General features: G+C 39.5%; 1 protein-coding gene across 1 annotated transcript in view; it reads left to right on the forward strand.

Moving 5' to 3' along the window:
* Positions 1 to 24,800, forward strand: part of LOC114520772 (tyrosine-protein phosphatase non-receptor type 13-like) — a 42,206-nt gene that overhangs the window by 10,248 nt on the left and 7,158 nt on the right. Inside the window, exons 10-44 of the mRNA XM_028541107.1 lie at positions 920 to 1,192; positions 1,422 to 1,635; positions 1,756 to 1,969; positions 2,117 to 2,185; positions 2,861 to 2,944; positions 3,059 to 3,149; positions 3,453 to 3,523; positions 3,786 to 3,859; positions 3,964 to 4,150; positions 4,468 to 4,623; positions 4,845 to 4,907; positions 5,309 to 5,377; positions 5,545 to 5,630; positions 6,063 to 6,148; positions 6,570 to 6,806; positions 6,928 to 6,981; positions 7,592 to 7,681; positions 8,005 to 8,112; positions 8,669 to 8,803; positions 12,262 to 12,622; positions 13,057 to 13,393; positions 14,223 to 14,279; positions 17,288 to 17,437; positions 18,567 to 18,768; positions 18,909 to 19,882; positions 20,233 to 20,385; positions 20,594 to 20,698; positions 21,556 to 21,738; positions 21,806 to 22,363; positions 22,442 to 22,522; positions 22,676 to 22,762; positions 23,080 to 23,171; positions 23,260 to 23,383; positions 24,029 to 24,276; positions 24,562 to 24,719. Coding sequence (XP_028396908.1) covers positions 920 to 1,192; positions 1,422 to 1,635; positions 1,756 to 1,969; positions 2,117 to 2,185; positions 2,861 to 2,944; positions 3,059 to 3,149; positions 3,453 to 3,523; positions 3,786 to 3,859; positions 3,964 to 4,150; positions 4,468 to 4,623; positions 4,845 to 4,907; positions 5,309 to 5,377; positions 5,545 to 5,630; positions 6,063 to 6,148; positions 6,570 to 6,806; positions 6,928 to 6,981; positions 7,592 to 7,681; positions 8,005 to 8,112; positions 8,669 to 8,803; positions 12,262 to 12,622; positions 13,057 to 13,393; positions 14,223 to 14,279; positions 17,288 to 17,437; positions 18,567 to 18,768; positions 18,909 to 19,882; positions 20,233 to 20,385; positions 20,594 to 20,698; positions 21,556 to 21,738; positions 21,806 to 22,363; positions 22,442 to 22,522; positions 22,676 to 22,762; positions 23,080 to 23,171; positions 23,260 to 23,383; positions 24,029 to 24,276; positions 24,562 to 24,719 — 6,231 coding nt within the window. The remainder of the gene's footprint in view (positions 1 to 919; positions 1,193 to 1,421; positions 1,636 to 1,755; positions 1,970 to 2,116; positions 2,186 to 2,860; positions 2,945 to 3,058; positions 3,150 to 3,452; positions 3,524 to 3,785; positions 3,860 to 3,963; positions 4,151 to 4,467; positions 4,624 to 4,844; positions 4,908 to 5,308; positions 5,378 to 5,544; positions 5,631 to 6,062; positions 6,149 to 6,569; positions 6,807 to 6,927; positions 6,982 to 7,591; positions 7,682 to 8,004; positions 8,113 to 8,668; positions 8,804 to 12,261; positions 12,623 to 13,056; positions 13,394 to 14,222; positions 14,280 to 17,287; positions 17,438 to 18,566; positions 18,769 to 18,908; positions 19,883 to 20,232; positions 20,386 to 20,593; positions 20,699 to 21,555; positions 21,739 to 21,805; positions 22,364 to 22,441; positions 22,523 to 22,675; positions 22,763 to 23,079; positions 23,172 to 23,259; positions 23,384 to 24,028; positions 24,277 to 24,561; positions 24,720 to 24,800) is intronic.

A 24,800-nucleotide genomic window follows, 5' to 3' on the forward strand; every position in this document is an offset into this window, starting at 1 on the left:
AGCTGGGCAAAGAAACACTAACAAAACTGGGCAAAAAACACTAACAAAACTTGGCACGAGTACGAATTTAAGCCGTGTCGTGCCATTAATGTTTTACTATATGTTTTACGAAATTGTTAGGCTGCGTATAACCAAGACAAAAAATGTATATAAGACATCTGATAATTATGATAGTTTGGCGCGTTTTAGGTTTACCATTTAATCAATATATATATATATATATATATATATATATATATATATATATATATATATATTTTATATGTATAATAATTTAGGCTTTAACTGTATAGGCTATACAGCTACAGTTGATAACTTTGACTATATACAGTTGATAAAACATACATGACGTATAAGAGTTAAAATGAATGCACAGTACAATAAAAAATGAACCCGTATAGAAACACTTTCTTTTATGATATTTTTGAAAACCATAATGAGCAAACCGGAAAAACTTAGCCTTATACTCAGGTCGTAATGCAGGAATTGAACTAAGGTCATTTAATGCAAATTCATTAGAATGTTAAAATTACTGGTTGCTTGATTGGTCGAGAGCACAATTATTTCACCGCGGGCCTCCAAGTGTGGGGTTACGCCATTGTGAATTTCGATGGTGAGAAATGAGTTAATGCTAAGCCCTGGACTTTGTTTAAGTAGCTCAACTCTCATGGTTGCATGCCTTGCATACAGCTTAACGGCATTTCTTCAGAAGTAAATCAGTTGAAGAAGTAAAATTTTAAGAAGTAAACTTCTCTCCACTATTCAGAACAAAAGCCTGCATGACGAAAGTTGTGTAAAAAGTAGACCAAGGAAATATTTTCTTACCGGAGCTGACAAATCTGCTACGTTGAATCGGAAAGTTTTTGAAGATTTTTTCGGGAACGAAAAACCATCCAAGATCAATGCTCTTTCTCTTTAGACAAGTACCGGAAGTACTTGGAAAAAGCCCGGCATCAGAAGACGATGACGTCACCAGTTATTGCCGACCGATCCATTGATCTATTACGTAATCGCTATGGCAGCATGCCCGCTATGAACGGCTGTTACTCGATGGATATTTCATCGCGCAAGGCATACGAAAGAACGCAGTCCTTGGACAGGAACGGTAAGGGGTACAACGGTAAAGGGAGCTCGATTGATAATGGACTGTGGCGAAGTGAGAAGTCGAGGGGAGTTGGGACTGGATCACTAGGTATGTATACTAGGATATTTTTATAGCATTACTTTGACTCGGGAACCCTCGCCTAGGTAATAATTGAATTGGACGAAATGAAAGCCACACTGGCTTACATTCTAGACACTTATTGCACGTAAATATAATAGAATGTGATGCCTATATAGGAAATATAGGAAATTTGGAAATAATTGGTATCGGGATAAAATCTTTATTATCGCTAACAGTCCTTTTTATGACGTATCAGGAAACCTAAATACAGGCCAGAGCAGCGATGCCTCCAGTGAAACGTCCTCCCTCTCAGACCACCACAAGTCCACCTTAAGTTCGGCCCCGTCTTCTTCGCTGGTCTCGCTAATGGAAGGGAGCTACGTCCCTGCCACGTCGTTGACCGACCTTGGCAGTGACTATTGGGGAAGTACGGGATCACTTAGAGATATTGGTGGATCGCAACGGTCAGGGTAAGGATACATTTTCATCAATCGTTTTTATCACCTTGCCTTCGGCAAAAAATTGTTTAAACATCATCGTCATCATTATCATCATTGAAGTATTATTATTATTATCAATATTATGTATAGAGAATGGCATCATTCATCCATTGGCGACTTGAGATCAGTGTCGCAGCAGAACAGTCACGATCGAGGTGGAGAAAAAAACGGAATCATGGATATGAAATCGCAGTGGCCGAACACTAGTGGTCAGCGGAAATACCGTTCAGAACAGAACTTAGTATCTCCCGGGACAACAGACGGTGGGAAAAAGGCGAAAAAAGTCCCAAAGGCCAAATTAAGGGTGGGTAGATGAAGTTGATTGTACTCGTTGAATACAGATGCGTCTTCGTTTTTGGCTTTGCAATCGTTCAGTTATTTTGTTTAGGTCTACCTTAAACGTGCTTGTCATTTCTTTTCACTATTTCAGTCATCCTTAATTATTTTTTAGAAATTCTTTGGCCCAGAATTTGTGCAAGTTTTAGAAGATCCAAACCAATCGTTTGTTAATATAACCCCGGTAAGTACTGTACGTAACGTAATACTTTCCTCGAAAATATTCCTGCCAAAGTTTGATGCAGCATCCTTTTGATGGACGCGGCTAATTCAGTGACCTCTTTTGATTTTGGTGTTCGAGTCGCCTTTGCATAAATCGTGTTTCCCGGGGCCAAGAAATCTTGACTTGACAAATTATCCAAAGAGTATATCTATCTTGAATATTGTACAATAAGACTGACATCATAATCCCTAATAAATGTCCTCCAAATCCTTACTAAAACGAGTTCTTATGCGATCGGTAAAGGTCAATATTACTGGCGAAAACGATTACATGTGAAGCAAAGTTTGTTTTCCAGTTAAAATGTTTGTTGTCTTTGTTGTTTGACTAAATTTAATGTTATTCCCACAGGCTACGTTTATTTGTCTTCCCTAAGCTGGCGACCCGACCGATCGGTCCGGCATGTCCGACTGTGGCGGACGGCACGTGACGTCTTGGGACGTATAGGGCTCGATAATGCCCGTCATTCTTTCGGCAACATCATGATTACTATTGCACCATCTGCATGATCTCCTCTGACCGCATATTTTTTCGATTTTATCTCGACAAATTTTTTAAGCACGTCTATACCGGCCAGGTTTGGAGGAGACTTCCGTATATGATCATTTTTAATCAACCGCCTTAATTTTTGTTGAACAGAAAAAAGCAGAAAAGAAACTTTCGGGTCGTCGAATGGTCACCGTTGTTATGCTAAATGAACAGAGACTGCAAATGGCCGTTGAGGTTGGTTACTGAAATTTTTCCTGTTTGGCATTGGTCGGCAATGCTGTTGTGCTTGGCCTCTCGATATTTTTTATGGTGACCCTTGATTGTGAGTAATATTTGTTTCTCGAACAGATTTCGACCAAAGTGCAAGAGTTGTTCGCACAAATCACAAAGTATATTGGTGTGACGGAGAAAATCTATTTTGGGTTAACGAGAATTGAAGGTATGTGTAGGTTTTTCAGTGTGTGTACGTGAAGCCGGTTACGGAAGAGCAAGTTTTTTATGACAAGTTTATGTGTGACCAGTTTTATTTGTTCGTCTGTGCGCGCAACTTTTTGACATTTTTTCCATGACAAGTACACTTGTCATATAGAGTCAAGTTTTATATAGTGCTGAACAAAAAAATTGTCAAGTGAAATCTCGGTTAGGTCTAAAATAGTTTAGAAACCATTCTCTCTGAATGAAAAATATATAAAACGTGTCCATGCAGTAAGTCCCATTTGTTTAATAGATGTTCTTATTTTAGATGATGAACATTTGTTTTTGGATTTTGATACCAAACTTTCTAAATACGCTCCAACTGGATGGAAAGAGCAGGTGCGTTTTTGTTGTTCTCCATATTAAATTTGCGATGAATTATCCATGCGTTTATAGTCGCCGAATAATTGAAAGGCATGGTTTATGAATCTGGTTAACTTATGGAAGAAATTTATACATTTCGTTTCGTAATGCGATATATTTTCTTATAATAAAACACGGCTGCAATTATTGAGAAGAATAAGTACAATGAAGGCAACATAAGCAATATGACGCGTTTTACTTAATCTATATGTCTAATTTTTCTTTTATGCCTTTGCAGTCAAAGAAATTTACGGGAGAATATGTGCTGTATTTTAGAGTTAAATTCTATGTTGAGAATTTGGCTCTATTCAGGTAAGGACAGTTAAGAATTGTATAGGTGTAAAATTGAAACAAATTGTACAAATATATAGCTCGCTTCTCACAATTCCATGTTCACGTTTTTTACATGCATGTAGGCATCACGAAACCAGCCATCAACTCTACCTCCAGTTACGTAGTGACGTAATCAAAGATCACGTGTACATCGATGCCGACCCAGTCCTAAACCTGGCCTCGCTCGCCCTGCAGGCTGAGTACGGCGACTACAATAGGAAACGTTTTGGTGAAAATTATTTCAAACCTAAGCATTATTTACCACATCGGGTAAGTTGTTTAATGTGTACTGATGATAAATAGCAGCAGACCGAGATATAAGGTTGCCATTACTGGATTGTTCAACAGAATTTGTATAAGGTTATTCCACCTGGTGGTTTACTAACAGCCAAATTATACCAGGGAGAATTATGTCATGAAACTTTGTACCAGTTTTTTTACTACCTCAGCTTTGTGTGTTCTTTAAACCAGAGGAAATCCAAAGTTAGGCGGACTGGTCGTTTGCGTGCAAATGTACCTTAGCTAAAGGTCATGTTTTTTTAAAGCTATATAAGGTTTACATCCGTCTAATCCATCTCAACTTTCAGATTTTGGTCAAACTGAGCGAGGAACATGTTTCGCAGAAACTCCGAGCTTTACACAAAGTCCAATGCGGTTTGAGCCAAGATGAGGCCGAGGTGAAATTTATCAAAGAGTCACAAAAGTTACCAGAATATGGCATGCATTTGTATAAAACACAGTTGGTGAGTGGGTTATATACTAAAATGTTTCAGATTAGGTAGTCTTGCATCTTTTACCTAGATAGACCTTTCTCATTGTGACCTCAAACGTGGCTACTCAAAGTTAACGAGGCAATCAAATTTCGTGTAATATTGTTTTCTTATATACTGCATGTATACTTAAACATACGGAGACGGAGTATATTGGATGCATTCGTCAGAACGTTTCGTTTAATTTTTTTTAGGGTAAGAAAGAAAATGAAATCATATATTTGGGTGTTTGTGTTCGTGGAGTTACAATATTTGAAGTAAGTCCAAATTATAACTGTGTTTATACTGTGTGTGGACAACTCTTTTGAATGATAACGTTAAATGATAGGTTTTTTAACTGCATGATATATGGCTTCTTTGGGTATACAATGTAGCTTATACAGCGATTCTGTTTCCTCGGTGGAAAAATTCGAAAATTAACTTTGGTGTTTTCATGCATGTGTTGCTCAATCTGGTCTTGTCTCTTTGGGGTCCTTTAATCACACCAACTTTATTCATTGTAGTCCACTACAGTTCGGACCCCTTTTCCCTCCTACGAGAATTCTCGTAGTGTTGCATTTTGTTTTTGATGAGATGAAAGTATATGGAAAGCACTTCCATCTCTCGCAACTTATATAAATTGTAGTCACTGCAAACTGCGAATTTATCTTTTTACTAGTTTAAACAAAACAAGAGAAAACCAATCGAGAGACATTCCTGGATGACAATAAAAAAACTTGCATTCAAGGTAATGCCAATCTACACTTGTCAGTATTCTGTCATATAGGTCACAGGAGTACTATAGATGTCGCAACAATTTTGCGGTTAAAAGCAGAACGATGACACTTTACCAACTACACTCTTTCCACATATACATGTCTTGGTTTAAAATTTATCGTATGTGTCTACGTTTAGAAAAAGAAATTCCACATCGAGCCTCGTACAGAAGGGCCTAAAAGGAAACAAAATAGACTAACATTTCTTAGTTCGTCTTATAAAAGGTATATAAAGCAATATACAGTATTTTTGTTCATTTTATGAAGTATCTCTTTTAGATCTGAGCTATTCACCTATAAACATTCAATGCAGGAAGGATTATCTATATTATTACTTTTTTGTACATGTCGTGAAAAAATCGAAAATTCTAAACTATAAAGACAACAATATTTACACTTCATAAGGCAATTATTTTGAGTTGTTGTTTCCCATTAATCGTTTCTCAATACTTGTTCTACAAATGCATCTGTCGTTCAGCCGTTTTTTTGTCGATACGCTGCGGGTACATATAGCAACCATTGATCGGATGACATCGACGATGCATCCTTATATAAGGGACAATCCTTGCTAGAACCCAGCGCAACCAGCTTAGAAGCGGCAGGACTATCTTAGTTTGATTCATCTTAGTCTAATTGTGTTTGTATTCTGTCTTTAAGATCAAAGTATTTGCTGTATTTGTGTACGTCATTTCATCGTTTTCAAATGAGAATGAAAGTCCGACTGTTGGCCATGGAGGAAGCAGGTGAGAGGAATAACCGGCCTTGAAAATGCTGGAAAAATCCTTAGAATTATTTCCTCTACTTGCAGCGGTACAAAATATTACTGGCCTACAGTTTAGCGTAAATATAACAACATTATGAATATTACTTTGTGGGTACCTCGTAAATTTTACAATTTTTAAAGCATAGTTCATGAAATATGATCTTTATCAGTGCGAAGTTCATAGTTGCACATCTTTGTTTTCGCCAGATCAACATGACTGCGTAGTTGGACTTTTCCCAGTCAGTTCTAAGTTCCATTTTTCGACAATAGGAAGTCATGTCTATCAAGGGTGGACATCCTGTGAATACATATATACGCCTGTCATGTAGAAGTAAAATTTATAAAGCGAGGTTCTTCCGCGTGGGAATACATGCAACGATTTCCCGATTTTTTTTCAATAGCTCCCGAAGAGAGAAAGCGAAACTCTTTGGCGGTTGGGTATGGAGCCGCTGGCCCAGGGCCACATCTAAACGGTAATCGTGAAAATGGTGAGGAATTCCTGAATAATAATGAAGATGAAGACGATAGCAGTTTGGAATCACGTGAGCCTAGTAGAGCTCCATCGGAGTATGCGATTCGCCAGAACGCGGCAGCTGGTAGCCAGGTCGACGGTCCCGATGATCTTCCTTATGTGTTAAGTAGGCTGTTTTATATTTTTGAGCATATTTTTTATAAACCGGCCACTTGGCTCTGTATCGCCTAAATAACCCGAAGTTTTGGACATTTTTTTAGTCTCCTCTTGCATTTTCTCATTTCTAGATTCCACGCCGCCTTCCCCCTCGAGTTATTCAGATGCATCTCCTTCTCCCAGAGGTAACTATAATTGTAGTAATCTAAGGAGTGTGACAACTCTGTTAACACTGCCCCTCTTCGCTCATACTTAAAAAGCCAATTAAAAAAATATCAAAACTTGAAGCCTTTTGATCATCGGAAACTTACATTTTGAAGCTTAATATGCCACCTTATGCATGCAGCGTTTTTGACGTACAGTTCGTAATTTAACAAACACGTTTACATTTTCAATTGCTATATTTCTCAAAACTATATCACCTGTCTGCTAATCTAAACAATGTGGTTAGCTATGCTTCTTGATGGGTATGCATATAAAATAGTTCGTGTCCCAAACAACCTGAAAATATGAAACTCGAGCGATTTTTAAATCAGCCGGCCACCAGTTATTATAAGAAGCCATGCGTAGGAGTGAATGTAGCCCTTTAGGGTTGTCATCCTTCCAATGTTCAACAGTTGCATTTCACATCCGTTGATAGTATTATACCTACTTTCAATCCGTATGCGTGGCTAATATGACTGTTAAAAGATAGACTGGTTCTCTGTATGAATAAGTCCTCCCATTAACGATGTGTGATAAAGTGTATACATATACGTTGTACATGTTGTACGGTTAATTTTCATCCAAATTTAGCCATCGAAAAGAGGGCAGCTGAAATAATTATGTCGCCAGATCGAAAGGTGAAGGTGATTAAATTGAAGAAAGATGCAAGAGGCGCACTAGGTTTGTGATAGGGTTATTACGTACGCACTGTTGTTAATACGAGCATGGTACCGACTAATGCATAATATGATAAGGCATCCTATTGAACTCAGTGACCAGATTTTGAACTTGGAGGTAGATTTATGGAAGTGTTTAATCCGTAGGCTAAATCTCGTTGTTTTGTGTGCAGTGAATCAAATTTCGAGAACTGCAGGTCTATATATTGTCCTTGGAAAGGTCCAAAACATTTGAGAGTGAATGTTTTTGAATGAACTAATTACCAATGACCCTCAGCATGGGATGAAGCAAGCTGTTACCTCTATGGTTATACCTCTGTGTTTCAGGTTTGACTGTTGTTGGTGGAGAGGACACAAGAAGACTTCACTTTGGAATTTTTGTCAAGAAAATCTCGCCCGGTAGCATTGCATATGAGGATGGAAGATTGAAAGTTGGTATGTAGAGTATACTGTCAACGTAATTTTATGGGTACGGGATTCCGGTGTAGGCTTATCTCTGTACATCCTGCGAACGAGTTCAAAGTTGTCAACATTTCCTGGAAGCGATAAAATTCTTGCAATCTACATTCATTTCGCCCTAATATAAAATATTTAAAGATATGTGCATGTTAATAGAAAAAAATTCCTGCCGAATTTAAATCGTTCACCGAATAGCAATGTGTGACCTCAATTTCCACATCAATTCTCTCCGCACTGAAAAAGGAGTTTCATTGTCATTCAGTTCTAACCAATCAGATTTCATTTCGTGTTTGTGTATCTTAATTCAGCAATGACATAATCTTTTTTTAATAATCATAAAAAGAACAATCTACATTAAAGGACATAAAATAGTCTACATTGCCTTAGGCTATAGTTGAATTAATGTAATGTGCAAGAGGACTCCGAATCTTGACAAGGTCTAACTCGCCAGCTCCACCCATCGCCATACCGAAAACCTAAGTATTTTTTGCCAATCATTACTCCTCGCTTTGCATGATTTCTTTTAATCTAGGTGACCGTCTTTTGGCGGTTAACGGGAAGAGTTTAGAGTATGTGAGCCACGACGAGGCTGTACAATCATTGAAGAACACGCCTGTAAACGTCGAGCTGTTGGTCTCGCAGAGTACACGAACGGACAAGGATATAGGTGAGTAATGACGGAGTAGTATACTGAAAGAACTAAGAGGGGCAACAAGGGCAAAATTTGGATTGAATAGTATGTCGGTTTTACTGAACTGATAGTACACTGGATGAAGTAGCTTACCTTTGAAGCAAAACCAGACTTAATGTACGTACTTCCGGAAAAAACCCCCGAAAAATTATCACCGTCCGGGTGTCGCCATCAACGTAGAGCTTTAAGAAAATAAAGAACCTTAAGAAATAATAAACTAAAGCCCTGACCGTAAAAATTATTCAGAAAAACCCTTCCTAGGGTTCATGCGATCTATTATAATTAAGGTATTGAAATCAGCAGACCTACTTTTTTGACCGACAAATTGTTATCGTGATAAAAAATCTCTCCAGGAAGTGGGCACGTGGGGGTGAGAGAGTTTGTTATGGTCAACGTTCAATAAATTTTAATAATTAAAAACTGCAGACTGTCATTTATGGACAGCATTAATAAACTGTTGTTCCTATTAAATTTATTTCCTGTCAATATTACAATGCGTGCTGAAACAAGATGAAGATATTGTCAAGTTTTATTCCGCCAACATACATTCAATTTAATGATATCGTTTAATCCATGGTTATGGTTTAAGATATAAACCAAAATTTTTAAACGACGTGGAATGCACCTGCTTTTTTGAAAATTTATTAATATCTATAAGAGAACTCAAAAGCTGCATGTCTGTCTTTTATTGCGAACATTCATAAACTTTAATTTCTTTGGTATTTTTCATGATGAACATTATTGTCAGACAAATCATTAACTGTGACAAACCGTAGTCAAACATTCGTATCGTCAGTTCTACGTTTTGAGACTTGAGTGTTTCGTAAATTTTTCATGGAGAACCACTAATGTTGGTATAAAGAATTGTAGGGAAAACATCGAACTTCTGTAAATCTTGCTTATTTGCGGTAATAAATTTATATTTACTTTTATATGCATTTATTACCCGAACTAAAAAGCAATTTTAATATTCGTCATGTTTGTATATGGTCGTTATACGTGTTCATCTCTGATTGGTAGGATACATCTGTTATAGCGCCGTTTTCATTACACTTAAAGTAAATTTATCTCACAACTTCTGCTTTTTAAAGGAACTGTGCAAAAGTTCGACATTGAATAGCATACTGATAGTAGATACGAAAGTCTATGTTAAAAATGGGGAGGCCAGACGCCTATACATATTCCTATACTTTAGTTGTTGTGTTTGGAATTTTCGGTAACATTCTGGTTATCATCTCCGTATTGAGACAAAGAAGATTGTTAAAGAATAACTACTATTTTATTGTGTTACATCTTGCTATCTGTGATCTCGGATGGTTGCTTGTGCTCACTTTCACCTACATGCAATACGAGATCTTCCTTGGTAATGAGAGGTCCGAAGGAGGCGATATTTACTGCCTTTTCGTAGTGGTGAGATATTTCTTTCATGTCACGGGAGTCTACATGATGTTCGTCATTTCAGCTCTTCGTTATCGCGCTACAGTTTATCCCTTAAACCCGGACATCAGCGAACGAAGGTTGAATATGGTTTGTGGTTTGGGCTACGTTCTTGGCCTAATCGCAGGCTACGGATCAGGCGTACCATTGTGTTTCATCCAACCCAACTCTCTTGCTTACATGATTTACAAGAGATGTCATTTTGCATTTTTTATATTCCTCTTCTATGCTCCCACGGCAGTTATGGCCGTTCTTTATTCCAAAGTATATCTGGCACTCAAGAACCACGAAAAATACATGAAGGGCTTACGTTCAAATCCGGTTACACGAAGTCCTTCCGGCTCTTCCTTTACAGCCGTGAACTATATCAAGAACCGTCGAACTTTCCTTGTTTGTGTCGGTACCGTTCTCTGCTATGGGGTTGGAAATCTACTAATGTCCGTGCGCATTATACTGTATATCGCGGGCGAATATCCACTAATGGACTATCCTTGGTTAGTTTATTTGGGCGGCGTATTAAGAGTTGCCGGGTCGTGTTCAGTGAATCCTCTCATATATGGAATATTCGACAAACAATTGCTCACTGTTTGGAGAGTTTGTTCAAAAGGAACTCGCAGATAACAAAACAATTAGACAGAGATTTTGGATACACGGTGATCGTTATATAAATATACATACTCTGCGTGAGAAACCTTCCCAGAACCAGAATTGCTGTATTGTGTGGTCTGTTTTACTTCGTTGTTAGAGAATGCAGCTATATATCACAGTGTAAATCGTTTTACTGCATGCATGCTTGTATTAAAGTTTGTGATCAGTTTGTGACACTAGTAATTTTTCCATTACAAACTCATTTTTTCCGCAGAAAAGGGCCTATTTTACGTTAGGGCCTGGAGTTGTCGCGCTATGATTGATTACACGCCTTCGAATTTAACTAAAAATAAAATTCTCTCGTGTCCGTTTCGTGGCCCCTCCTACACCAGAAATTTCTATTTCGAGATTTGAACGCTTCACCTGGTTTGATGTACGTTGACATACAGCCTTTTTAAAAAGTGTGGGTGTCACGGTCAACTGATTTTTTAATTCAGATTTTGTCAATTGAGTCTCTCGAAGTTTATTGTTTTGCTTTTGTATAATTGCTATATTTATATCCAGTGTATTATTGGATCAGTGATTCAGTGATCGGTTTCCCCTTAAATGCTGCATTAAAGACAGCGCATAGGCAGCCCAGACTTTGACATGTGACACTCGCGCGCGTATGTCAAACGCGCCAGTTATAGTCTGGGCTGAGCAGTTTTTTGCCATTTGCACTGCAAGTGTAGTTTGGAGTGATGTGAATTTGGCAACAACAAAATTATTGGATTTCACGGACAACGAGCTCTATGTATGTATATAGAACAACACCGCAGAAATTGGTGTTGGAAGTCAAATATCTCATCAGTTGCTCACATTTGAATCCTAGTATTCAGAAACTGCTGTCAAAGAAAATACTATCAAATAAGTTGAAAACAAGTTCAATTTTTCTTCCAATATCGGTTTTGGAAACTTTTGAAGGCTCTTTGTATGCATCTGCCACCGTAAAATGGCCATTTTGAGACATTTTCAGACATTTTCAGATGATTTGTTTTTGCCGTGTGCAAGCTTCAAATCTTTTGTGCAAGAGATATTTTGTTGAGTATTTATAAATCTTTTAGCTTGCCGAATTTAAAGTCTAAGTATTGAGAATTACGGCTAAGTCTACCAATTTCTGCGGTGTCATATAGAACTAACTGTTCACTAATATATATCACCCAAAAGTAGAATTCCATTGCAAGTTGCAAGAAAAATTGCACCTTGTATTACACGGCCTTAATTCCCCCAATCCCCCTCAACTATTATTTTTTAGTCGACAAATATAAGTAGCTGGCTTTCTTCGTAGCTGTGGTGTTCGTTTGTTGCTTAGATAAGAATTTAAGATATAGCTGAATTTATCATTCATTAATTGGGATTTTTTAACTTAGATATGTCTGTCATATACAGTCCAGCGGTTGACAAAACACAACGTCCTGCGCCAGCGCACGATCATCGAATGTCCCCATACCTTGCAGAGGAGCAGACAGCCAACGGAAACATGCATGGTAACCATAGTAACGATGGCGTTACTCTTGCACACGTCGGGAGGAACCTCGAGTCTGCTTACGAAGATGATGGTAACCTGCAAGAAAACAGCCCGCAAAGTACGCGCCTGATTTCGGGGAACAGCACGGATGCTCCCTCGTCGAATCCTAGCTCGCCAGAACAGGGCACCCGAGAAAATCACTATGGCGGCGTGAAACTGCCCGGGATGGCTAATGGACGAATAGAAGATGTAAAACTGAATAGGTAAGCATGAAAATTAAGTTCCTAGTTTTGAATTCTCGATTGAGTCTGGAACAGGGAAGAAAATGAAGCCGGCGCCTATTGCAAGTATTGGAATATTACATACGATGTATTATTTGATTTATGACAAAAGCAATGGCCCGCACATGTATGAAATAACTTCCCTTGTTAGAAGAGTTCGTGTCAAGAAGAATGTAGAGCAGGTCTTAAAACAGGATCATCAAAAAAGCTCAAAAGAGCTTAAACAATGGGTAAAGCTGGATTGCAGTGGATTGTACTGGATTGTATTTACTTTCGTGGAAGTAAAAGTTGTTCAAACGTTGTCTCCGTAAAACCTTTTGAGTTCGCGCATAATTTGGGTGCGCATTAGCACCCTGGAATTTATATCACATAAAAATACAAATGGTAAATTGCTTATGCGAAATTTCATTCTCCAGGAATGCTCATCACAGAGCTTCGGGGGCATCTCACGTCAGCGAAGAAAGTCCCGGATCAATTGCGTCATACGGCGAAAAGGTGAATCGCCAGAACTCGTTACCAAACTCCGACATGCAAAACCGCGAGTCGAAGGGCACGAATGATGATGAAGGACCGAGCCGGAGTCGTTCAAACTCATGGAATCAACATTTCGAAAGTGCCTCAATAAAATATGGCGTTTCTAGGAATGCCGTCCCGCCCAGTCGCCCTAGAATTGGAAGCGAATCAGAGGTGATGAAGTGGTCATACAAAAGCGATGTAAAAGAACTTCCAGTTGGGATAATTATGGATAGCGCGGTGAGTTGAATTGAAGTCGCTGTTCTACCCGTAGTTTAGGTGATATTCTACAACATCAGTCAGGTGACGTTGCTATAGTGTTGGGTAAAACATCTGATTCATTTGCATCTGGCTGCTTGACCAAAAATTTGTAATGATTCCACAATAATCAGCCCTGGTTTTTGTCTGAGCTATCTCAAAACCGCAGAGGTTCATTTTTTTCTGTGGTATTATTGTGCGAAATTCTGCCAGATATTATGCGTTTAAACTACTAAAGTCTACCAAAGATCGTATGGGTAGGCCGGTAGGTTTTACAATAAGCTTTCGTGGTTTTTGTCTGCACGACCTCAAATTGTTTACATAATGCATGATTGTGTGTGTATGATATGGGTGAATGCCACGTTGAGTTATAGGAAAAATAACCCCCACCTGTGCTTTACCAGCCAATCTCCTAGCACAACTAGGTTCTTCACAAACTGAGCTGCTGCAATCTCGTGCAAAAATCTTCGAGACATTGTTTTAATCCCCGTTAATTCAATGTTGTGAACATGTTAATTTGAGGAGGGTTTTTGGAAGAAGCATGTTACTATACACTTGGATGAAGAGACAAAAGCGGAAAGGAAAAGAGAAAATTCATAGTCTAACTATTTTTGCACTTGATTGTATAGTTCAAGACTAACTCTGTTAGTAACCTAACGTCACACCCATCACAACGCGTTTATTGAACTTTTTCAACAGTTCATACAGAATTTGAGATAATCTTCATTCTAGTAACTTACTCGAAAAACTGGGAGGTAAAGCATTGCATGCATGGATGACATTCTCATTTGATTGTCTTTTTTTTCTTTAGAATCAATTTACAGTTGAATTGGATAAAGTATCTGGTAGTCTTGGATTAAACGTCACGGTAGGGTTTCTTGTTCATTAAATTCGAACGCTGTTCATGAATATCGACATTCTATAGTTCCTTGCACAAACAAACAATTCCTTGCACGTTGAGGTCACCTTTGACCCTTATCGTTCGTTTTAATGGGTGTAACACCAGACGAACATCGGCCTACACGACTTGGTTTTTATGGCGGTTAAAATTCTTCCTTATCGAAAAGTATATTCAGATAAAGGGGGTTGATAGATTCAGCCTAACCGTTCAGGTGTATCCCGTACCTGATTTACCAGAAAACCTCGCGATAAATTACGAAACAGAGTACGGATTTCAAATTTCGCAACCGCGTATCTTTTGTGTCCTTTAAAATGTGTTGGAAACATCTCTCGGATCTCCGGCAGGCTGTGAGGCTCTACCAAGAACAACATGCAACTGGTGGCAACAATCATTGGGTCTAGATGACGTTCCAAAAATATTTGACGCGACGCGTAGCTTCCATAATCCTCATTTGCAAATTGAAGGTACCTTCACCGACCTTTTCAAATTCAAGGTTACTTTTCGTGGGCGGCTTTAAAGCATTCTTCCGCAGTAATTAGTTGATCATTCAATCTGCGGTTTATCTTTTGAATTGCAGCTTAAATTATAATGCAGGTCTATTCCATGAACACTGCCGCTTTTTTGCCATCTAAAAGCCCATGAAGCAACACGGCCGCGCCTGCAAAATGTCGGGATAAGAACATTCGAATGGATTCTGATCTCTTTGCTGGCAGAAGCAAACATTTAACTTCGCTGTTCTTTGAGTAGCTAAGAATTTGCCACGGTGGATGTTTTTCAGAACTGATATCATGATTGTACACTAAAACTTCTATTTCTGATGTAGTATGGTTGTAAAGAGCCTGCCGCACATCGCGTGTCCGCTTTGGAAGACCATCACGTCTCGGTACTTCGTGTACGACCGTTATCGATCGTTTTACGTGCCCCTCTTTCGTGATAATGACTACGCGTGTCCCTGAACACATCACTATATCGTTCTGATCAGTGACACATTGCAAACTATAAATGTCCGAGTACGACGCCCCTACATCACCTTGACGTCGAAGTGGTACGCGAGTTTTTATGTTACCGTTGCTATTGCAGACACAGAGATAATCTTTTTGGGGGACGTGAAATAGAATATGGCCATCGTTGTTTGCCACACAGTTCAGTCCATAAAGACATCGCTGCCATCGCACATTGTTGTTTTCGGGCACAACGATGTCAATGAAGTCTAAGAGACGTTCATATAACTCATTGCCTCTGCAATCGAAGGCTAGCAAAACACATGCACATCTGGTGTCAGTAGAATCCTTAAAACATGTTACAACAAAAACATTGTCGTGACGATCGACGGTCAATGCCTTTACGAGCTGGTCATTGCCTTTGAGATTTGCTGTAGCTCGTTTGAGTTCACAGAACGACTGTATGTCCCCCGATCTGTTTAAAATTTTTATACTTTTTTCAAGACAAATAGAAGCTGACCTTTGCTATTCATGCAACCACGACTTATTATCCCGGAAATGTGTTGATTCTCCGGTTGTTGCATTTGCTCCGGCTGGAAGATTTCCCTGATGACATCTGGACCAAGAAGAAGCGGATGGATCGTTTCTGTTTCAGTCAAACAAAACCTGGGCCAGTTTTTGAGGTCGGGTGACTCGCCAGAGTACCTGGCAATGAAATCTGATACAGAAAAATTCAACGAGATTACAGACCTTACGATCTCCAATCGCGAATCTTTGTACACCCAGGATTTGATCCCACCTTTAAAATATGTTGAAATTGTCTCGCCGATTGTAGGAAGACTGTTAAGATTTTCCAAGAACAACATGCAACCAACCCTTGCAGCCTTTGTGTCTTGAAGACATTCTAAAATCTTCGACGCAACGCGAAGTTTTGCAGCCATGACTCTATCTGGCACGCTCAACGCTTCGTTACAGAACGCCCGAGTAGCTTCCTCGCGTGCGGCTTTAAAGCATTCTTTTGCAGACACAGTTCGACCGTTTGATGTGTCGTTCAGCTTTTGAATAGTGCTCGATAGTGCAATGGCTTCGTTGAGAACTCCAGGGTTGCTTCTGTTCCTCGTTGATATTGCTTCAGTTGTTTTACTTCGGCCATTTTGAACGTTGTCTTTATTTGACTGGTCACCTTCGGGTTCGTCAAGCGCCAGGTTGAGTGTAACTACACCTTCTTTTAAGAAACAATAACTTGCGAGAAGATCTTTCCTCGAGAGACCGTCGATTTTCGCCTGGATGTTGTTCAAGTCTTCGATGATAACGTCTCGTATTTTTTCCTTCGCGGTATCACCATCTTCGAGTTTGTCTGCCGCGGTATTGCGAGCTCTATTCACCAATATTCCTAACGTCGAGCATATTATGTTTGAGATTAAAAAGAACATGGTTAAATAAGGGTACCAACTAACTACATTCGTATATATATAGTGCTTGCGGAGGCTTTAGCACTGGGTGTAGACAAGTACAGGCAGCACCCAGACAAGTACAGGCAAATGTGCATTATTAGGTGAGGTGATATATCAGAGAATTGCTGGGTTTCCCGCATCAATGGCGGCTTGTCACATGATTTTTACTAGGTTATGTAATATAGTACTCGAGGTCAAGAGGTCAGTATATACGTGTACTGATAATTGCGATAAATGGACCAAATGGACTGATTATAGTTTCGATTAATGCATGCCATGGGCTCAAGTCGAAAAGTAAGACCCTGCGTACGAAAACCAAAACATTTCATGTATGATATAGTTCTGTTTGTATGGTGCAAATTTTAAAACGTGAAGTCGCTGAAGGCAGCGGTTTGTGGTTTGTGGTTTGTTCCTACTACGCAAAATGTAGTTTTGTAGATTTTGTGTTGACATATGTAGACTTTCGTACAACTGGTGCCAGGCTCTTATGTAAACCGTGCTTAGAGTGTGGTACTGAACCTTAAATACGAGCGTTCTTCATTAGACGCGTTGTAAACAGAAAACGTTGTGATTTTTTTAGGGTGGAATTAACACCAGCACCACAGACGGGAGCATATTTGTCAAATCGCTCTATCCTAATGGCCCGGCAGACTTGGACGGGCGCATACAAGTTGGGCACAAAATTCTCAGTGTCAATGGCATCAGTTTGCAAGGGGTCACACACAAACAGGTAGGGTGTGGTCTGACTCATCTCCCGTGTTGTAGGACGTACGGTGGTCTTTTCAACTAAATGACGCGGTGTTTTCCACTAAGTTTGGCTTTGTTGTAATAACGCTTGGATCTAACCAGTCTTTGCCATATGGATATCTATTAGTTTTAATAATGTTTTTCCGAAATATCCTGAAAATCTGCAAGTGAAATCCTTTAGAGTATATCGTTTGAACCCATGGCATCGTTCATTACGTCTATTAGATGTTTATGGTCTAAGTTAGTGTAATCCTGAGAAGAACTGTTGGTAAGTTGCCGGACGTTTCGATCCTTTGACTTGGGGGCGAAACCTCAATCACCACCATCAACACCGTTTCTCAAGGCTACACTAAACTATAGAACCCAAACTGAGCACACTGTACAATAAACGTGCTTTAACAAATGCCTAAAATAAACAATAAACCCTCGATGTTTCGACCTAAGAGCCATCGTCGAAGAGGTTGGTATGATACTACCTCATCTGACAAAGCCCTTGGTCGAAACGTCGAGGATTTTTTGTCTACCGTTTTACCACATTTGATGCGAAGTTGTTTGAAGACGCTGCCACGCTGCTCCCTAGTTATGTTGCAACGTACGAACACTATTCAAAACTGTTTGGCTTTATCAGTGGGAAATGTTTCTCCAATGAAAGCGTCTCTTAGTGATCTGTTATTAAAAATAATTTCTCCAGCATTTTGAGTCCAAATTGTCGAACAGGGCCTGGGTTCTGAGATAAAATACTTCAGCTATACATCAAACTGAAATTACATTGTGAATTACTATGCATTTTGGGTATTCAGGACTTCAGATTAACAGACTTAATTTCAGATTAATTTTTTTCAAATGATACAACCTTTTGGTCAAAAAAGGCATAACCTTTTGGTCAAAAAAGGCCAAATTGTTTTTTTGGTTTTGAGCCCCATCTTCTTTTTAGCCCCTTTTCTTGAAATTTCTGCACCAAATCGTATATTTTAAGTTACATCAGTTTCGATGGGAAGGGATTGAAAGGGGAATACATCTTTTGTGATAGATTTGATCTTTTTAAAGGAAATGTAGAAACTTTTGTAAATATACCAGCCAATATAAAGCAAAACACTTAATTACTTTTCTAGGCTGTTGAAACAATCAAACGTGCGCCTGTTCACGCTGTCCTAGTGATCGAAGGCTCTCCTGGAGATACTGCTGACCATACAGACAAAGGGCCACTTAGAAACGACGTTCAAGGAACTGTGTTCGAAGTTGTGTTGATCAAAGGAATCGGTGGGCTGGGAATGAGTCTTGTTGGAGGAACTGACTGCGGAGAAGAATATGGAGGTAGGCTTGTGATCTATAATGTTAAACTGGATTGAATCTTTTTTTGATCTCAGACGGACCGCGTTTGAATACTAGCCGTTCAGTGAATAGTAAAAGTAAGTGATTGAACTGACTAACGTAATCGCCGTTCCTTGCTTTAGATAAATTGCGAATAAAGGCGATGTTTCCTGGTCAACCAGCGGAAAACAGTGAGAAACTTCGTGTAGGCGATATTATTATGGCTGCTAATGGCGTCTCTTTGGCGGGAAAAACAAGTCGTGACGCAATCAATGTGTTGCGGGACCAGCCCACGCGTGTTGTTTTAACAGTCAAACGGGATCCATCGTCCATTCCACCTGCATTGCTGAGGCGTGGTAGTTTTAGCAAGAATCTGGACCCGAATGAGGTCCTATCAGCTATTCACTCAAAATTTGACCAAGATGCATCTGGAAACGACTCATTATCTTCTCGCGCGCATAACAATCCCCATGAACATCACGAACCCCTTGAAAGTTCTTCTCAAAGTAGTTCCTACCCAAAACAGGAGGGTGAGGTGGTTTTGCGGGAAAAAAACGAGTTACACGAGGACAGTGATAGGATAAATTGGGGTCATGTTGATCAAGAAGCAATATCACAAGATAAATATAGGACAAATGTGGATAGGTATGGTCATGAAGGTACGTCGCTGGATAGAAACTGGACAGAAAGAGAGAGTAGTGATATGGTAGAAGACAGTCCTCTCAGAAGGTTATCAAATCAGGATGGAAACACGACTTCGGAACGAAATCATCCCCGGGTTTTTGAACCACGGACAGAAACCATTGAGATGTCGGAAAGCATTTCATTCGTTGCTTCTGATCAGAATGTTCTATCGGGAATTAAGTTCCAGGAGGGCATTTCTTCCGATAGCATGTCCGATGATCAAATCGTCGACGGTAAAGCATTTGAACGTGTGGAATCCAACAAGTACATGTCTAACAGTCAGATGGATAAAAACGTTTCGGGTCACAAGGATGATGAAGCGATGACCACCCAAAACTTCGTTGATGATGAAGATAACCAGAAAGAAAGGCGAAATAGTTCTGGTCGTCCATTTCGGAAAGAGAAAAAAGAAAGACTAGCACCAGACGAAGAGGTTCGTTAACTTTATGTTCTTGCCTTTATTACACGTAGTTCAGTTTAACTGAAATGGAACCACCGATTCTCAAATTTAAACTTATTTTTATTCATTGTTCTTCTGATTTCTGTTATTGTATCGTCTTTTAAGTATTTTTTTTCAACCGTTGAAAGAAATTATTGGCATCTGGTGGATAGTGCTATCCAAGGACTTTCGATGTTTACTTAGATAAATCATTCAGAAGCTATTTTCAGTCACACCGAGTACTTTTTTGGGACACCACGTATAGACTTTGATCCTTATTCCCTCAGCCAGAACAATAACCTGCGATGAATCGCTGTGTGGCTGATTTGAAATTTATTTTACAGGTTTTAGATGTTGTCCTTCATAAAGGTTCAAGTGGTCTTGGCTTCTCCCTGGCTGGTGGAGCAGATACTGTCGGGGGGTGTTTCGTTCGGGAGATTATCGGAGATCCGGCAAGATCCGACGGAAGGCTAAAACCTAAAGATCAGATTGTCATGGTGAGTGTATATAGGATCTTGCGTGAATCAGTAAACGTTCTCAAGACAGCGAGTCGATTCTGTCGGCAAACAGAAGACTAGTATCTATATTTTGTGTTGTATTTTTTATGTCCTTGGAGAAGAGATTTTCTTTTTGCCATACCTGGCATGTTTTCTGTGATGTATGTGTGTAAATTCCCAGCAAAGTAATATCTCGATATATTTCAAGGTAAATGGTCAAGATACGACGAACAAGAAACACATGGAGGCAGTTAATATCCTGAGGGCGACCAGGAACGAAGTTCATCTCGTTATTCGTCGAAGACCTGATAAAGTTAGTATTGATTCGATACTTTCTGAGAATTGTTGTAGTACCAGGCTACCAGAATGTGAAAATACATATACAGCGTGAGGTTGCAACATTATATAGTACTAGAACTGGTTGCATGGACCTCGGCAACTGAGAAGTCCTGTTAACCCTACGGTGGTCGTTGCAAACCTTAGAAGGAGATTGAGTACTTTTGGTTCTGCCAGTCTACTTCACCTGACCATGATTCTGACCATTGACCGCCTTTCAAAGACTACTTAATACTTCGAGCTCTTTATAAGACTTTATTTTAGACATTCTATTCACCAACGACCACGTTTGTCTTATGCATGTGAACACGGGATGAACACCACACGATCTAATATGCTACCAAAGCTAAACAACTCTCATTAACGGCCAATAAATTACGTTATTACTTCTACGAGAGGTTAAGCAAAACTACATCACCAGAATCAAGTGAGCTGAAAAGAAATTATTATTAAAATTATTCTATTTAATTCCTGATCATTCGAAAACGGTATTAGGAGCTGTTTAGCATATATTATTATCTACCGGGTGTCCCAGAAAAAAGTACTCCGGTTTGATTCATTTGATACGGCGTTTTTTACATAATTTAGACACATCCAGAATCGTGCTACCAATTTTGAACATTGATATCTCGTAAATTTTTAAGTAAAATACAACTGTAATATATCAAAATCTAAGTTAGTCTTCCCTCTATCTAGTGAAAGTTATTTCAGTTCAATATTTTAGCTAGTTTAGAAGCTATTATGAATCAAACCGGAGTCGTTTTTTTCTGGGACACCTGGTAGTATAAGTTATTTTAGTTCTTAGGAAATGTTTTACACCTTCTCCATGTTTAGGTAAAGAGTAAAACAAAAGACGGTCTTAATATTAAGACAATCTCGGTGATCAGAACAACACGTGGTATTATTGGTTTGACATTGGCCCAAGGGAAGCAGGGTGAGATATTCGCAGCTGAGGTGATACCCGAAGAACCTGCGGCCAAAGATGGGGGACTGAAACGAGGAGATGTTATCTTGGAGGTATGTACACTGATCTCAATACTAGATTTGATCTCTGTCTTATTGCTATCGTTTTATCTCTCTCTAGATTAACGGGGAAAGGGTGGATGATACTGATCTCAAATTCGCTGAGGCATGTCTGGAACGCGCTCGACCAGTGGTGACGTTAGTCATTAAACAATTTCGCAACGAAACTGAATCGAAATATGTCCTTTGTTCCCCTACGGAATCCGATCATGAAGTACCCTCGGACACAAGGCAGGCTCGTTACTCTAATCTGACTTTAGTCCAATCTCAGGGAAATCTTCCCCAGGACGCGAATTCGTATAACCCGGACTTTTTATCTTCCGATGAAACATCGCCGGAGAATATACCCCCCGAAATTGAGTCAACCCCGGAGCAATTACCTCCCAGCTTTTTGCCTTCTGGGAATGTACACTCGGAGGAAGCACCGTCTACATTTTTATCCTTGGATGAAGCACACGAGCCCCCACAACAAGAATTACTAAGAAAGCTGTCAGCGGATGAAAGCTATAGCGAGGAGAGGATTTCGTCATCATTTCCAAGGCAAGAAGACCTCGGAGATGCAATGCAGGGACCAGAGAATGAGGAATACCCATCAGATGACGAGGATTTGCTTTTAAAGGTTGGTTGTTTATTGAAACTAATGAAATGGCCGTCTGATTGGTCTAAGAAAATAATTAATTATTCTTTCCTATTTCAGGAGGAAGTTATTATCACATCTCTTGAAAAAGGACCTCGAGGATTGGGCTTTAGTTTATTTTCTGGTCAAACTGTCCATAATGTAAGTACAAGGAAAATGTCTAGAGCATACGTTGTTTACAAAATATCAGGATTATTCGGCGCCTATGGGCTTGATCCGCACGATCCGAAGATTCGCGAGGGATCAAAATTCAAGAATTTCTAATCGAATTTAATATTTTGTTGATTTTTATAGACTCCTGGATTATTTATTCGTAGTATTCAACCAAACAGCGTGGTTGAAGAAGATGATAAAATCAAAGTTGGTGACCAATTAACGAAGGTACAATTTCTACAAAACTAACTTCAAAGAAGTTGACAAAGATGAAACCTTTGAATAGCAATGTTGATAAAACTTATTACCTAAAGCTGAGCTTAAGCTGCATATAAAATGCTCAACGTTGGCAACCAGTTACTAAAACAAAATGCTATTGGTCGATCCAAACACGCTAGAAGTATTGATTAGTCCTATCTAAAGAGTTGGCTGTCTTGTTTCCACCTTCAAAAAGACACAAATTTATTCTAGATAGTTCCATAAATAGTTTTCGTACAAGTCCTTCGTTCAATTACCTTATGACTGTTCTTTTTAATGTTTCATAGGTGAACAGCAGAGATGTAGAAAGATTGGATCACAGTGAAGTGATTACGTTGCTGAGAAGTCTGTCTGGCGTCATAGACCTGGAATTACTAAGGTATTTTCTTAATTTTCCGTCGCAGTAATGCTGCTGCTTGGGAGTGAGCAAAGTAAAGAATTCAAAGGTAACATTTTTCGTTTTTCAGAATTCAAGATGTAGAAGATGACGAAGAGCCTTCCACGTCATTGCCAAGGCAACTGGAACTCGACAACATGGCGCGTGGCGAAAATGGACGAGAAGTTCTTGATACTTCCGCATCGCCGGTTACGGTAGGTTGTATTGTGGAAGTATCAGGGAAGGGTGCATCTCCAGGGGAGGGATAAGAAGAGAGAATGTGCACCCCCCTTGGCCAGGCCAGAGTGGGTGCAGAATGAGGGGCAAAGATGGGTAACGCTTTAAATTGTGAAAAAGGAAGGTAGTGATGAAGTTAGGCCTAGGTTAAACGTCGCATTTTGGTCGCGTCGAATGCAATTCTAGCTTCATTATCATCTCATTATCTATTGTTTGAATTGGATTCGACGCGACCAAAATGCGACGTTTAAACCTAGGCCTTAATAGTACTATCCAATCGTAATTTATATGTCTGAAGCTCTAGAAATGCAAGCAAAACATTGCCTCATTTTCGTAATATCCCTTACAATGGTTACTTGTATTGTATTCCACCTCACGAGTTACGGCTGGTCTGCATACGCCCCGCTGCAAAACGCATTTGATCCTCTCAGCACGTACAACAATATTTATTGCCCGTAAATAGCCTATACATCACAATTGTTCTTCAACTGCAACAACACAAGCAACATGTCCCCCTTTGAAATACCTCTGCGTTGAAAACCTTGACTAGCTTTCTTACCTGCATTCCATGTTAAATGATAAATTATGAGTTTAATTTTGGAACGGCTTTATTTAAATTGCAGACACCAGATTTCACAGAGGACGTTGGTATAGTTCTAGATGCTTTGCACACAAAACAAGAACCCCTTTCGGACAGTCAAGACTCGTTACCAAGGCCTGCCGAGGAGAGAGCACGGGACGTCGTCGAGGAAACAGCGATGGATCCGGCAATGAACGACAATAGTGAAGAGGAAAGATTCGAATCTTGGCCTCAACCACCGAACACGTTTGAGCTGCAGGCAAATGTCTCGTCGAAAAATTCAAGCAAAAGGTACCACTTTACTAAAGGCGGCAGATGGTTGTGAAAATGGTCATCAAAAGAAATGTAAAAAAACCTTCGGGTAGTGAATGGTGTTACTCAGGTTAAGGAAGACATAGTAAACCGAGTCAAGTTGGGACGTTTTACGTTTGTGCCCCCACGTATATTGCATTATGTATTATTTTTGCCACAAAGCATAACTACTGTAGATGCATACAGGTTGCATAAGGGAGATATCGCATAGGATATAAAGATTTGTATTTCCTTACCATTTATTTCCTTCTCAATTTCCCCCAGTGATACCGATAACCTGAACCCCGTGGAGTACAGCGATAATCCAGTGGCTACCAGCGAAGACGACACGACCTCTATCACGTTCAGTGAGGATGGATTCCTGGAGGAATTAGAAGACTTGCAATATACACCAAGTCCTGATTCGGACCGCGTAAGGACAGGTTAGTATGGCGTATTTATGATACTTAATCGTATAGTGCCTGAACATAATGTAGATGAGAGGTCGATGAGAGTTAGTTACG

This window comes from Dendronephthya gigantea, unplaced genomic scaffold (assembly GCF_004324835.1).
Source record: "Dendronephthya gigantea isolate DGI-Jeju-01 unplaced genomic scaffold, DenGig_1.0 000018F, whole genome shotgun sequence".
Classification (NCBI taxonomy): Eukaryota; Metazoa; Cnidaria; class Anthozoa; order Malacalcyonacea; family Nephtheidae; genus Dendronephthya; species Dendronephthya gigantea.